The sequence below is a fragment of the Bos indicus x Bos taurus genome, chromosome 5, assembly GCF_003369695.1.
Source record: "Bos indicus x Bos taurus breed Angus x Brahman F1 hybrid chromosome 5, Bos_hybrid_MaternalHap_v2.0, whole genome shotgun sequence".
NCBI lineage: Eukaryota > Metazoa > Chordata > Mammalia > Artiodactyla > Bovidae > Bos > Bos indicus x Bos taurus.
In genome coordinates, this window is record NC_040080.1 from 71,548,990 (window position 1) to 71,563,530 (window position 14,541).

Below are 14,541 nucleotides of genomic sequence, written 5' to 3' on the forward strand. Positions count from 1 at the left end.
TTGAGTGCAGGAGCTCCACCGGACTGCGGGAAGCAGAGACTCCACTCTTGGAGGGCATACCTGGGTCTTGTGTTACCAAGACCCAGGGCAAAAGTAGTGACTTTACAGGAACCTGGGCTAGACCTACCTAGTCTTGGAGGGTCTCCAGGAGAGGCAGGGGGAAGCTGTGGCTCACTCTGGGGACAAGGACACTGGTCAGAAGATTCAGGGAATTTTCACTGGCATGAGCTCTCATGGAGGCCAGGCCAACATTTTGGCACCAAGACCAGAACCCACCCAACAGCCTATAGGATCCAGTGCTTGTACACCTCAGGCCAAACAATAAACAGGGTAGGAACACAGCCTACTCATCAGCAGACAGGCTGCCTAAAGACTTCAGGACCTCATAGCCACCTCATCTTGTTCAGTCACTAAGTCATGTCTGACTGCAACTCCATGGACTGCAGCACAGCAGGCTTCCCTGTCCTTCACGATTGTTTAAACTCATGTCTACATCTCAATGATGCCATCCAACCATCTCATCCTCTGTCGTCTCCTTCTCCTCCTGCCCTCAATCTTTCTCAGCATCAGCCACCGCTAGAGACACCCCTTGACATGGCCCTCCCCACCAGAGGGCCAACACCCAGCTTCACTCACAAGGCCCCTCCAAACAGGAAGCCTACATAAGCCTCTAGACCAGCCTCACCCACTGAGGGACAGATAACAGATGCAAGAAAATCACAACCCCTCAGTCTGAGGACCTAGCCTATCCACAACAGGCCAGACCCTACTCTGGGTGGGACCAACTGGGCCCCAGACCTGCAACAAGTAGGCCAACACAAGCCTTGGGACACCATGGAAACAATCCCACTTACCATCACATCAAAAAGAATAAAATACCTAAGAGGAAAGCTATCTGAGAAGATAAAAGATCTATACTCAAAAAAACTGTAAGTCACTGATAAAAAAAAATTGAAGGTGATACAATCAGATGGAAAGCTACACCATCTTCTCAGATTGGAAGAATCAATATTGTTAAAATGACCATACTATCCAAGGAAGTCTACAAATTCACTATTCAGTTCAGTCCAGTCACTCAGTCATGTCTGACTCTTTGCGACCCCATGAATCACAGCATGCCAGGCCTCCCTGTCCATCAGCAACTCCTGGAGTTTACTCAAACTCATGTGCATCGAGTCAGTGATGCCATCCAGCCATCTCATCCTCCGTCATCCCCTTCTCCTCTTGCCCCCAATCCCTCCCAGCATCAAAGTCTTTTCCAATGAGTCAACTCTTCTCATGAGGTGGCCAAAGTATTAGAGTTTCAGCTTTAGCAACAGTCCTTCCAAGGAACACCCAGAACTGATCTCCTTTAGGATGGACTGGTTGGACCTCCTTGCAGTCCAAGGAACTCTCAAGAGTCTTCTCCAACACCACAGTTCAAAAGCATCAATTCTTCAGCGCTCAGCTTTCTTCACAGTCCAACTCTCACATCCATACATGACCACTGGAAAAACCATAGCCTTGACTAGACGGACCTTTGTTGGCAAAGTAATGTCTCTGCTTTTTAACGTGCTATCTAGGTTGGTCATAACTTTTCTTCCAAGGAGTAAGCGTCTTTTAATTTCATGGCTGCAGTCACCATCTGCAGTGATTTTGGAGCCCCAAAAAATAAAGTCTGCCGCTGTTTCCACTGTTTCTCCATCTATTTGCCATGAAGCAATGGGACCGGATGCCATGATCTTTGTTTTCTGAATGTTGAGCTTTAAGCCAACTTTTTCACTCTCCTCTTTCACTTTCATCAAAGGTCTCTTTAGTTCCTCTTCACTTTCTGCCATAAGGGTGGTGTCATCTGCATATCTGAGGTATTTCTCCCAGCAAATCTTGATTCCAACTTGTGCTTCTTCCAGCCCAGCATTTCTCATGATGTACTCTGCATAGAAGTTAAATAAGCAGGGTGACAATATACAGCCTTGACATACTCTTTTTCCTATTTGGAACCAGTCTGTTGTTCTGTGTCCAGTTCTAACTGTTGCTTCCTGACCTGCATACAGGTTTCTCAAGAGGCAGGTCAGGTGGTCTGGTATTCCCATCTCTTGAAGAATTTTCCACAGTTTATTATGATCCACACAGTCAAAGGCTTTGGCATACTCAATAAAGCAGAAATAGATGTTTTTCTGGAACTCTCTTGCTTTTTCCATGATCCAGCGGATGTTTTGCAATTTGATCTCTGGTTCTTCTGCCTTTTCTAAAACCAGCTTGAACATGTGGAAGTTCACGGTTCACGTATTGCTGAAGCCTGGCTTGGAGAATTTTGAGCATTCCTTTACTAGCGTGTGAGATGCGTGCAATTGTGTGGTAGTCTGAGCATTCTTTGGCATTGCCTTTCTTTGGGATTGGAATGAAAACTGACCTTTTCCAGTCCTGTGGCCACTGCTGAGTTTTCCAAATTTGTTGGCATATTGAGTGCAGCAGTTTCACTGTAATCCCTATCAAATTACAAATGGCATTTTTCACAGAACTAGGACAAAAATGTTTTAATTTGCATGGAAACATAAAAGACCCCTTGGAACAGCCAAAGAAATCTTGAGAAAGAAAAACAGAGCTGGAGGAATCAGACTCCCTGACTTCAGATTATACTACAAGGCTACAATCATCGAAATAGTATGGCACTTGCACAAAACCAGACAGAGAGATCAATGGAACATGATAGAAAGTCCAGAAATAAACCTATGCACACCTATGGGCAATTCATCTGTGACAAAAGGAGGCAGGTCCATGCAACGGAGAGAAGATGATCTCTTCAATAAGTGGTCCTGAGAAAAGTGGACAGCTCCATGTAAAAGATGAAATTAGAACATTGTCTAACACCACACACACACACAAACATAAAAATCAAAATGACTGAAGACCTAAAGATGAGACCAGATACTATAATACTCTTAAAGGAAAGCATAGGCAGAACACTCTTTGACATATACTGCAGCAAGATCTTTTGGGATTCATCCCCTAGAGTAATGGGAATAAAAACAAAACCAAATAGGACCTATTTAAAGTTAAAAGCTTTTGTACAGTAAAGGTAACCATAAACAAAATGAGAAGACAAGCTGCAGAATGGCAGAAAATATTTGCAAATGATGTCACCAACAAGGGATTAATTTTTAAAGTGTACAAACAGCTCATATAGTTCAATATCAAAAGAACAAACAACCTAATCAAAAAATGGGCAGAAGTTCTAAACAGATGTTTTTCCAAAGAAGAGATAGAGGACTAACAGGCACATGAAAAGATGCTCAATATCACTAATTATTAGAGAAATGCAAATCTAAGCTACAATGAGATATTACCTCACACTGATCAGGCTGGCCATCATCAAAAATTCTACAAACAATAAATGTTGGAGTGGGTTTGGAGAAAGAGGAACTCTCCTACACTGTTGGTGGGAATGTAAATTGGTGCAGTCTCTATGGAGAACAGTATGCTACTGCTGCTAAATCGCTTCAGTTGTGTCCGACTCTGTGCGACCCCAGAGACGGCAGTCCACCAGGCTCTCCTGTCCCTGGGATTCTCCAGGCAAGAACACTGGAGTGGGTTGCCATTTCCTTCTCCAATGCATGAAAGTGAAAAGTGAACGTGAAGTTGCTCAGTCGTGTCCAACTCCTAGCGAACCCATGGACTGCAGCCTACCAGGCTCCTCTGTCCATGGGATTTTCCAGGCAAGAGTACTGGAATGGGGTGCCATTGCCTTCTCCGGGAGAACAGTATGGAGGTTCCCCAAAAAACTAGAAATAGAGTTACCATATGATCCTACAATCCCACTCCTAGGCATATCCAGAGAAAACCAGAATTTGAAAATATACATGCACCCCAGTGTTCATTGCAGCACTATATATAATAGCCAAGACATGGAAGTAACTTAAATGTACATTGACAGATGAATAAAGACATGGTATGCATATATACACAATGGAAAAATACTCAGGCATAAAAGAATAAAATAATGCCATTTGCAGCAAAATGGATGGACTTAGAGATTATCATACTAAGTGAAGGAAGGGAAAGACAAATATCATATGGCATGGCTTATCATATGGAATCTAAAAACATGATACAAATGAACTTATATGCAAAGAAGAAACAGACCTACAGACATGGAGGGCAAACTTATGGTTGAAAGGAGGCCCAGAGAGGGATAAATTTGGAGTTTAGAATTTATATATTTGTACCACTATGTATAGAACAGATAATCAACAAGGACCTACTGTAGCTTAGGAAGCTATACTCAGTATTTTGTAATAACACACAAAGGAAAAGAACCTGAAAAAATGGATATATATGTATGAATAACTGAATCATTTTGCTGTACACTTGAAGCTAACAACATTGTAAATCAAATATTTTAATCCAAAAAATAAAAAAATAAATGCAAACAAGAAAAATTCTTATTTTTTCAAAGATGAAAAATATTTTTCTTATTCTTGTTAAATAAATTCAGTCTATGTGAGCTTGTGGTTTATATACCTTTGTGGTTGAGAGCTGGACACAACTGAAAGACTAAGCATGCAGCCAGTCATGGGATTAGTAAACATTTTCATGTTCATCTCTTTTTTTCATATAACTTTCTTAGTAGTAATTTCACTGAAACAGATATACTTACTACACAAATATGATCTTCATCCTCCCTTTTTTGCCTAGAGCACCTTCATAACTCAGGTGTAGACTTAATTGTGATTCAAGCTACTTTTAATTGGAGTAGATACTTTCAAATCGGTCACAATACTCTTTTTAAAACCAATTTTAGTGGAGGGAGAAAAACTCAAAACTTTTGTAAGATTGTGCCAAAGCAGAGTGTATATAACAGTGAGCCTGGGTAGGGGGATGGAGGAGAGTAAAGTGGCCACAAAGAATGTCGACACTGCACCAGTTTTCTGCGCCTGTCACCACATATTGGATTTAACAGAAAACCACTCCTAGAAGAAACACTTCCCAATAGCTTTCCTGTGGCTTTTTAAGGCTGCATGAATCCATATAATGTGACCAGAAAGATAATTTCAGGGGATGTGCTAAAAATACATGTGGGGCTCCTGTGTGACACCCATTTCACTAAGAAGCAAGCCAGGGAGCTGGCTGTCCATGTTCTTTACCTTTTTCACAGTGAGGGCCGTAGAATCCATCAGGACATTCGCAGACCCGTCTTTCATTACAAAAGCCTCCATTTCTGCATCCTCCTGGGCACTCAGCTTCACCAAAGAGAAACAAGCTTTGTATAGACACTTTTCAAAACATAGTGAGTGAATTACAGGGAGCACGAGGAGTTTAGCGGTCACATTTTCCCCAGCACACCGATTGTAATCTATTGAATACCAATATTTCCACTTCATTCTCTCTACATCACTTGTACTTTCTTAAGTTTTCAGGAAAGTAAGACTTTGCTTCTCTCAATCCTACTTTCAACAGTTAAGGGGCTCGTGGAAGAAGGCAAAGCAAGCTTTATGTTCTTCCTTCATCTCACCTATCAATTTACTGCACTGGACTTTCAATTCACACTGAGATAGAACAATGGATATTGCCCTCCATATTCATTGTCAGAGTGGGTAATGACTTTTTGGTACATCCCTAGGGCACTGAAAGCCTCCAGAGCTAAAATTCTGTGCTTGAAGAGCTTATATCAGAATAGGGAAGGGGACAGGCCTTCCCTTTCCCTGGTTACCCGGGCTGTGGTGGGAGGTGACTTTGCCTGGCAGAGATTGCTGTTGAGATGGCAGTGATCTGTTTTCCATGAAAGTCAAAAGGATCAAGTGTTTGGCAGCATGTATGGGTAGTGGTAGTTGCTAGTGATGACTGGTGACCTTGCTATGAGGTTGAGGACTCCCAAGACTATACTGGAATAGGGAGAGAAAGAGGTGGAAGACAGAGCATTTTGAAGGGTACTGGAGTCCCTAAAATTTTGAGTGGGGTCAAAGTAGAGCAAGTCTGCTACTGCTAAGTCACTTAAGTTGTGTCCGACTCTGTGCAACCCCATAGACAGCAGCCTACCAGGCTCCCCCGTCCCTGGGATTCTCCAGGCAAGAACACTGGAGTGGGTTGCCATTTCCTTCTCCAATGCATGAAAGTGAAAAGTGAACGTGAAGTTGCTCAGTCATGTCCGACTCCTAGCGACCCCATGGACTGCAGCCTACCTGGCTCCTCCATCCATGGGATTTTCCAGGCAAGAGTACTGGAGTGGGGTGCCATTGCCTTCTCCGAGAACAAGTCTATCTTAGTACTATTACTGGACCCTGCACTTAGCAGCCCCTCCTCCCACTGGTGTGGTTATAATTATACAAAATAATTATCTAGCTAGCTAGCTACAATTTTTTTGTTCAAATCACACCTGGAAGTTTTATGTCTTCTCTAGAATCACCATCACTGATTACCTTGTTGACATGTTTTAAAGAAGATGGCATTTTGAGGTGTCTGCAGGATGGTATTGCCTTCAGAATTCATGACAATCACATTCACTTCAAATGCTGCCACTCCATCTTGTTTGCCGAGACATGGGAAACCAACCTGAACAACTAAAGAAAAAGGAAGTATGGAGACACGGTTTATCTAGTTGATTCCAGTTTTACAGACACCTCAGTAAGACAGCAAAGAACAAAACAAAAATGTTCACATTCCGTTATTTGACATTCTTGTATCTCCACTAAAGTAAGAGCTATATTTTGATTATCTGGGCATTCTCCCCAGAACATATACATCATGCTGGGTAGAGAAAGAATTAATGACCCTCCTTAATTTGTACCCTACTAATATAAAACTGAAGATATTCTGTTCATAGTCTGAACTTGTACCATCTTGAAAAAAAGATGGTAAAATTTTCTCTGAAAAGTAAAGGTGCAAATAGGTAGCATAGATTAATTAATTAATTAGGAAAAGAAACTGTATGAGCATCTTTACCAGCCTCCATATAATTCAAAAAGAGCTAAAAATCAACATTCCAGAATCCATTAAATAAAGCTCTATAAGCAACACCCCTACTGGTTTATTTTTACTCTCTATGCTTGAAAGTGACAAAATATCTCCTTTGGAAATACACCACAACTCAGACTAGACCCTAGTCATTGGACCGAGTTAATGAAGTTAGTATTTCCTCAGGCTAATTGTCAATATTAAGAAGTATTCGTATCTCAGGGATTTAGAAGAGAGTTTGCTGTGGTGAAATAATCTCACAATAGACTTATAACTAATGGTTTAGGTTCCTAAACAGGAGCTCCTCCTTTTCAGTGAGATGAACAATCCCTTGGGGTGTCTAGGTGTGACTCAACAGAAAGTGGGAACTAAGAGTGTTGCTGTACAGAGGAGGAGAGAGGGCCACCAATTGTGAAGTACCCACAAGTCATTAGGTAGAAATGGGCTCAAGCCATTGGCTGAGAGGCTGACTACATAACATTTCTGAAATCTACAGGATTATCATCACATATCCACTGGGGAAAACTGATCCACTAGATTCTAGTTCTTCCTTATGAATAGAAGAAATATTACTAAGAGACATACATATGAAATTGTTTCATTTTGTTTCTGTGTGGCAGGTTATGGTTATTGCCAAGCTTGGGAAAATCATACCATGCCAAGAAAAATTCTTAGTTTTTATAAACCTTCTTCCTAGGTTTATAAGAAGAAATGAGCTAGAAACTGATCTTCTCTTTTCCGTAAGGCACTGCACACCAGCTGGTCATAAAATCTTCTTAACATGCTTGGCAACTGAAAACCTACTCTCAAGGCTTTGGCATTGTCAGTGTTCATTACTGTGCCCTTCTCCAAATAACATGAATTTGTTTCCTGAATCTTGAGATCTGACCATTGCAAATAATCAATTAAATGGGGAGCAGGGGTTGGGGGTGGGGACCATTTAAAAGAACTAAAAAGAGAAAAAAACAAAATTGTTTCTGAAGTTCCAAAGTAAAATTGTCCCCATTGAAAACCTTGGTTGAATGAAATCTTATATATGAAAATGTAAGTTTACAAAACACTAAAATCCGTTGTAGGTATTTCCATTTCAAAAGGAGGTGAAGGAGCTGACAGGTAATTTCCTTCAGTCATTAACGCTACAATGCATTTTCACTTTGTTCAGATATAAAGTGTTTTTCTCGTGACTCTTGCGCAGATGGGTAGGCCAATAATTGCCCTGAGGCATAAAAACATGGAAGAACCTAAAAGATAGAACTTTCAGAATCTTCCTTACCACATCTTTCAGGTTTATCTTTTTCTTGGACCTTACTGAGCCTCTACTTTGTAGCCCACCTAATTCTCTTCAAGGCACTTCAGAGTTTTTTTTTAGCTTTCAAAATCTTGGTATGGAAGAGAAGACCCTTGTATGCAAACTCATCATCATTTCTATTTATCAGCATTGTCAAGTTGCAAAACATATCTTAGATATCAAATATCAAAACATGTCTTATAATATGTATAGGAAATTCCATTGAGAATAATTACTAGTTTGTCCATATTTCCAGATGTGCTAAAAGCAAACCATTTACAAATCTAAGTTATGACTACATGTCCACATGCTCCAGTCATCAGGGGGTCTTCTAGACAATTTGGAAGGTTCTCATGTAAATGTGTGATTAGTTAACATAGCCTCTAAGTTCAGTGTAGGTACCAAGATGCACAGAGTTCCCTGGCCTTAAATATGAGTGAGTGTCAGTCAATTAGTTGTATCTGACTCTTTGCCATCCCATGAAGTATAGCCCACCAGGGTCCTCTGTCCATGGAATTCTCCAGGCAAGAATACTGGAGTGGGTAGCCATTCTCTTCTGCAGGGGACCTTCCTGACCCAGGGACAGAACCCAGGTCTCCTGCATTGTAGGCAGATTCTTTACCATCTGAGCCATAATAGTCCCACCTAAACAATATGGCTCTGAGCAATTCCAGGGAAGAAAAATGAGGATATAAAGTCCAACAGAAAGAAAACATGCCATAAGTAACTTCTTTAGAGTTTTCAAGATGAATTTTTCCCTTTAAATGGATAAATACAAATTTGAGTCAATATACAAACAGTTCCCAGTGGCACTAGTGGTAAACAATCTGCCTGCCAACGCAGAAGAAGCAAGAGACTCAGGTTCGATCCCTGGGTCAGGAAGATTCCCTGGAGTAGGAAATGGCAGAGCTGGACACAACTGAGCACACACAAAGAGTTCATCCATTCAGTAAATACTTACTGATGTTACCATGTGACACCGTTCTAAGCAGTGGGGGTGCTTTAGCAAACAAGACAAAAACCCCAGGCTTTTGTGGCACCGAGGTCTCAATGATTTATTTTGGAGATATTTTGTGACAGTTAAATATTTCAATCATTTAAAACATCTAGAAAAATAAAGCAAACATTGATACATGTTTAAAGCTACAGACTGGTTAGAATTCAAAGTAGCTGCAATGTTTGAGTCTGCAACTACTAGATTCTTTGGGTCTCAACTTTAATAACCTAAGTTCAATTTGCCTGTATTTTAACTTCACAACAGATGCATAAGTGTCTTCTGAGCATATTGTCTAATGCTTAAAAAGGACCAGGTGGAGAATTGCACTTGCTGTGATCCATTGATTTGGATGGATCACGTGGTTTAGTTAAACTTCTCAGGCCTCAGTCTCCTCCTTTAGCCATAAGACCAATAATACTACACTAAAGTAGTTAAAAAAAATTTTTTTTTTGGTGTGGAAAGACCTGCCATTTGAAAGGTTAAAACTGTAATGTTACTGTTCACCATCAAACATGTCTTTCATTTTAAAAAGTCATTAAAAAAACTCACACATCTAGCATAGTTCTGCAAAATTATGCCAAATGCAAATAGAGGAAAATAAAGTCTTTTATATTTTTGATTAGGAAAACCTGAGGCAATCTTGGCAGAAAACTAAAGATGTGACATCTTCATCTTCTGAGTAAATCAATAGAAAAGAATTATTTTACCAATCTAAAATTATGCTCAATGAATATTAATATGAAGTATTTTCTATCTTCATCATGTAAAGATCTAATAAACTCTAGGTTTAAAATTCTGCTCATTTTATTTATATATTTGTAATATCAACCTGACAAATTCAACTTCCAGTGAAAGATGAACACATGAAAAATCCTCTCACCCTAGGTAAAAATATTTTTCCATATATATTCACCTCTTTTGATATAGGAGGCATTTAAACATAACTGTTATGTTAACCTCAGTACAGAATGATTTGAAAGGAACTAGGAAACAATGTTCAGAGGTTAGGAGATACATAGTTTATGAGTTTCAATAAATTCACTTTTAAAGTAAAAGTAGAAATTAAGGAAAGATGTATAAATTGCACTAATTACACTTGCCCACTTTTCAGTTTTGAAATGTAAAATAGAAATTTTATTCCTTTTCTGCAAATTCCACTTGTCCTGTTTTCTGTTTATAAATTTTACCTGTAAGACCGTTCAGGTAATAAGAATTATAATTGAACACCTTTTTAAACATATTTCAAAGAATTTTGCTTAGAAAACAAAATCTGACTTTAGTTAGCCTCATTTTCAGGGACTTGTATATAACCTGTGCTCAACTCAAAATAGATTTCTTTCAGTTCCCAAACATGTGGTGCATGTCTGCAGTACCTGACTCTGCACACCTATCCTGCTGCCTGTAATGTTCTTTCTCCTCTTTTCTGTCCCATGTTCTCCTGCTCACCTCTCAAAACCCAAATTAAAGAGCACTTGTTCTCTGTAGGTTTCCCTAACATCCCCCGCTGCCGCCGATGACATCAGTTCACATATACCTCTGTATACAACTGCATTATAATCTAATGATTTGATTATGATTATGCACCCTTGCTAGGCTTCCCAGATGGCTCAGTGGTAAAGAATCCACCTGCCAATGCAGGAGATGCAGGTTTGATCCCTAGATCAGGAAGATCCCCTGGAGAAGGAAATGGCAACCCACTCCAGAATTCTTGCCTGGGAAATCCCATGGACAGAGAAGCCTGGTGGGCTACAGTCCATGGGGTCACAAAAGAGTCAGACATGACTGAGCCTCTAAACAACAACAAACAACAAATCCTTTGCTAAGAACGTGATTTTCAAAGGGAAGGACCGTATGGTATGTGTTTTTATAACCTCAGCACTTAGTACATTGTCACAAACTAGGCACTGACAGTAACAAAGATATACCTTATGGGAGACATCCATATACCTTTACACAGACACACACTTGCACAAATACATGTGCACACCTGCACACAAACACAGAAAGAGACAGAAAAACCCCTTAGGCAGTGGGAGACAGAGTACAATATGAACAATGTGCACTCAGAAAAAACACACGCATAAAGAAAAAGACCTCAAAGGGAGAAACAGCACAGGCTCTCTATTTCCAAGGAATAACAGAAACGTGAAAGTTACCATGTGCTTTTGCAGCAATAAGCCTATGAATAGAGAGCCCTTTTACTGAAAGCTAGATGGAAATGAGGTCAGATGTTGTGAATTCCAGTGCCATCTAGGTTGTATAATCGAGACCAGGGTAAATTAGAACAACTCAGAAAAACTCAAGTAGATTGAACATAACTCACATGGCATTCAAGTACACCCTGATGTGCCACCAACTGCACACAAACTAACTCTTCTATAGACATAAACAACAAACTTATTCTGATTAAATAGCTCTTCTACACTGAGACAGGCACAGTGCTCACACAGCCTCAGCCTTGGTCATGCAAGCCACTGCCTCCCAACAAAGGAAGAAATGAGAAAGGCAGGCTAGGCCAGAGCTCATCCTCAATATCACATGATTATATGCTGCTCCATGAATATAAATCATTCAACACAAGTAGTCATCCATGCCCCACGCTGTGCTGACAGCCATTCATTCTCCCAGCAATACTTACTGAGCATCTACTCTGGGCTTCACTTTCTGCTCAGAACAGGGGTCACTGAGAAGAAGATGGTCCTCCCAGCATTAACACCTATATGACAGTTCCTACTCATTGGATTCCTGATGGTCTTGGTTGAGAAACATTCCTGCTGCCTTGGTTTCATGGGATGACAGAGACAGAGTGTTCCAACAGGCCAAGCCTTGGCTTGATGGAAAATGTTTTTTGTTATCCAACTCAGGTATTTTACTGGACCATCCAGTTTGTATTTCCTCTTTTTGTTCCCTTCTGATGCCAGAAGGCAGGCACTTCCTAACTGTTAAAGATCAAGAGTTTTCTATTTCATGCAATGCTTAGGCACATAGGAGTCTGTAGGAGAAAAGAACACCTTAGCAGCTTGAAGATATTAAACAGACCAGCAGAGTAATGAATGCTACCTGGATGCTTAGGAGCAAGACACACTGATTTGATTAATTTTTAATAATTCAAGTTACCCTCATTGCTCAGGCTGGGGGTACTGAGCTTAATGAGGCAATGAATAATGCCCTGCAATGGACTAAAATTCCCATAAACTTCCTGCACCTGCATTTCTGCAAAAAAAAATCCTACACCTGCTTCCAAAAACCTACTTTGGCCACCTCATGTGAAGAGCTGACTCATTGGAAAAGACTCTGATGCTGGGAGGGATTGAGGGCAGGAGGAGAAGGGAACGCCAGAGGATGAGATGGCTGGATGGCATCACTGACTCAATGGACTTGAGTCTGAGTGAACTCCGGGAGTTGGTGATGGACAGGGAGGCCTGGCGTGCTGTGATTCATGGGGTCACAAAGAGTCGGACACGACTGAGCGACTGAACTGACCTGAACTGAAGGAGGGGAGGTTATCTGTGTAAAGTGTATGTGTGTGTGCATGCATACATATGCATGAGTCGCCTCATCCCAGAAGGTTTGTTCTTTTTAGTCTCACCTTGTCTAATGCATCATCCACTTTCTCCTCTACATTTGATTTATAAAGATTCTAAATTATCAGTAAATGATGTTTTCTCTAAATGTAACTGATTGAAATATATATTCAAAACCTTACAGTTTCAACATCCCAAGAAGTAGATTTTCAGTAAGCTTTTTTTTTTCCAGCAGACACAAAAAATTAATAAAGCTGGGAAGATTTTGGAGACAAGCATTTGATTAGAAATCCAAAGATACAAGATTAATTTAAGTTGAACAGGTGTCACTGTGCAATTAATTTAATTAATGCATTTTCAAAGGGTTAAATGAGTTTGCAGTTCTTTAATAACAGAAAAAGATGCAGGAAAAATTCAAAAATATAAAATGGAAATTGAGAGACATGTTGTATATTTATCTTATTCCTGATCACTTCTTAAAAGATCAAAAAATATCAAGAAAAATTTTATAGAAAATTATCTTTGACCAAAAAAGAACATCAACTGACATGGCACAAAACTGAGTAACGCCCTATTCTAAGAATTTGGTGGTCATATTCTAAGAACTTTCTTGTCTCCATGATGCAGCGGTATGCAATAGTACAAGCATGATCATCTGAGCAGAATTGGGGTTTTCCTGTATTTGGAAAGGGATATTCACATCCTTGGGGCTATAAACCTCAGGTGAGTGTACCTCCGGAACCCAAGGCCTTTTCCTTCATGGGAACTTCCATCTTGATTGGAAGCAAATCCTCTGAGAGGGCCGTGAGTCATAGCAGCAGCATTGTGATGACCCACGAGAAACTCAGATTCACTCTTCCTGTCTATACTCACATGGGCGCCTATGCCAGAAAATTAGAAAAACTCTGTGCTTATTTAATCCCCAACTCTTACAGTGCTGGGATTCATCAATACAGATACATTTGGAAGTAGTAGATAATCACAACCTGAAAATGGACTCTGTAAGGGTGCCTGATTTCCTGTTTCACCAATTTAAATGAGCTCCCTAGGGAGGAAACCATAGACAAAATGAAAGGGCAACCTATGGACTAGGAGACAATATTCACAAATGATGTGACTGACAAGAGGTTCATCTCCAAAATATGCAAAAGGTTCATACAGCTCAATATCAAAAAAACGAACAACCCAATCAGAAAATAGGCAGAAGATCCAAACAGATATTTCTCCAAAGAAGAGATACAAACAGCCAACAGGCACATGAAAAGATGCTCAGCATCACTAATTATTAGAGAAACACAAATCAAAACTATACCACCTCACATTGGTCAGAATGGTCATCGTTAAAGTCTACAAATAATGAATGCGATCCATCACAAATGAAAAGATAGTTTTGACCACACAGGATTTTAAACCTCCTCAAAAAAAAAAAAATATATAAATGATAAGTTGAAAAAAACTACAAATACTTTACAGTGATGCCGGGAGCCAGCGTGAGGAACTCCGCCTGTGGCAAAGGTCATGAGGAAGGAGGCTCGGCATACGCAAAGGTGGGATTGAGCCTCAGGAGTCCCCCTGGCAATTCTCGAGCATCTACCCCCAAAACCAGAGTCTGCCTACTTTACTGCTTTGTGCTCTCACCTACACCTCTGACTTTATGGGGAACTGTCCCCCACCACCTCTCTCTCTCTGAAAAAGAGTTAACTTACAGCTCCAGTTAATAAAGTTCCTGGACGTGACAAGAGTGTTTTAGTTCACAAACTCCTTTGGAAGTTCTCTAGCCTGCCTGAACAGGTTCTTCCGGC

At 40.3% G+C, this 14,541-nt stretch overlaps 1 protein-coding gene across 1 annotated transcript in view; it reads right to left on the bottom strand.

The window, feature by feature from the left end:
• WIF1 (WNT inhibitory factor 1) overlaps positions 1-14,541 on the bottom strand; it is a 92,270-nt gene that overhangs the window by 16,462 nt on the left and 61,267 nt on the right. Inside the window, exons 4-5 of the mRNA XM_027542447.1 lie at positions 6,396-6,536; positions 5,124-5,219 (exon numbers count right to left, since the gene is read on the bottom strand). Coding sequence (XP_027398248.1) covers positions 5,124-5,219; positions 6,396-6,536 — 237 coding nt within the window. The remainder of the gene's footprint in view (positions 1-5,123; positions 5,220-6,395; positions 6,537-14,541) is intronic.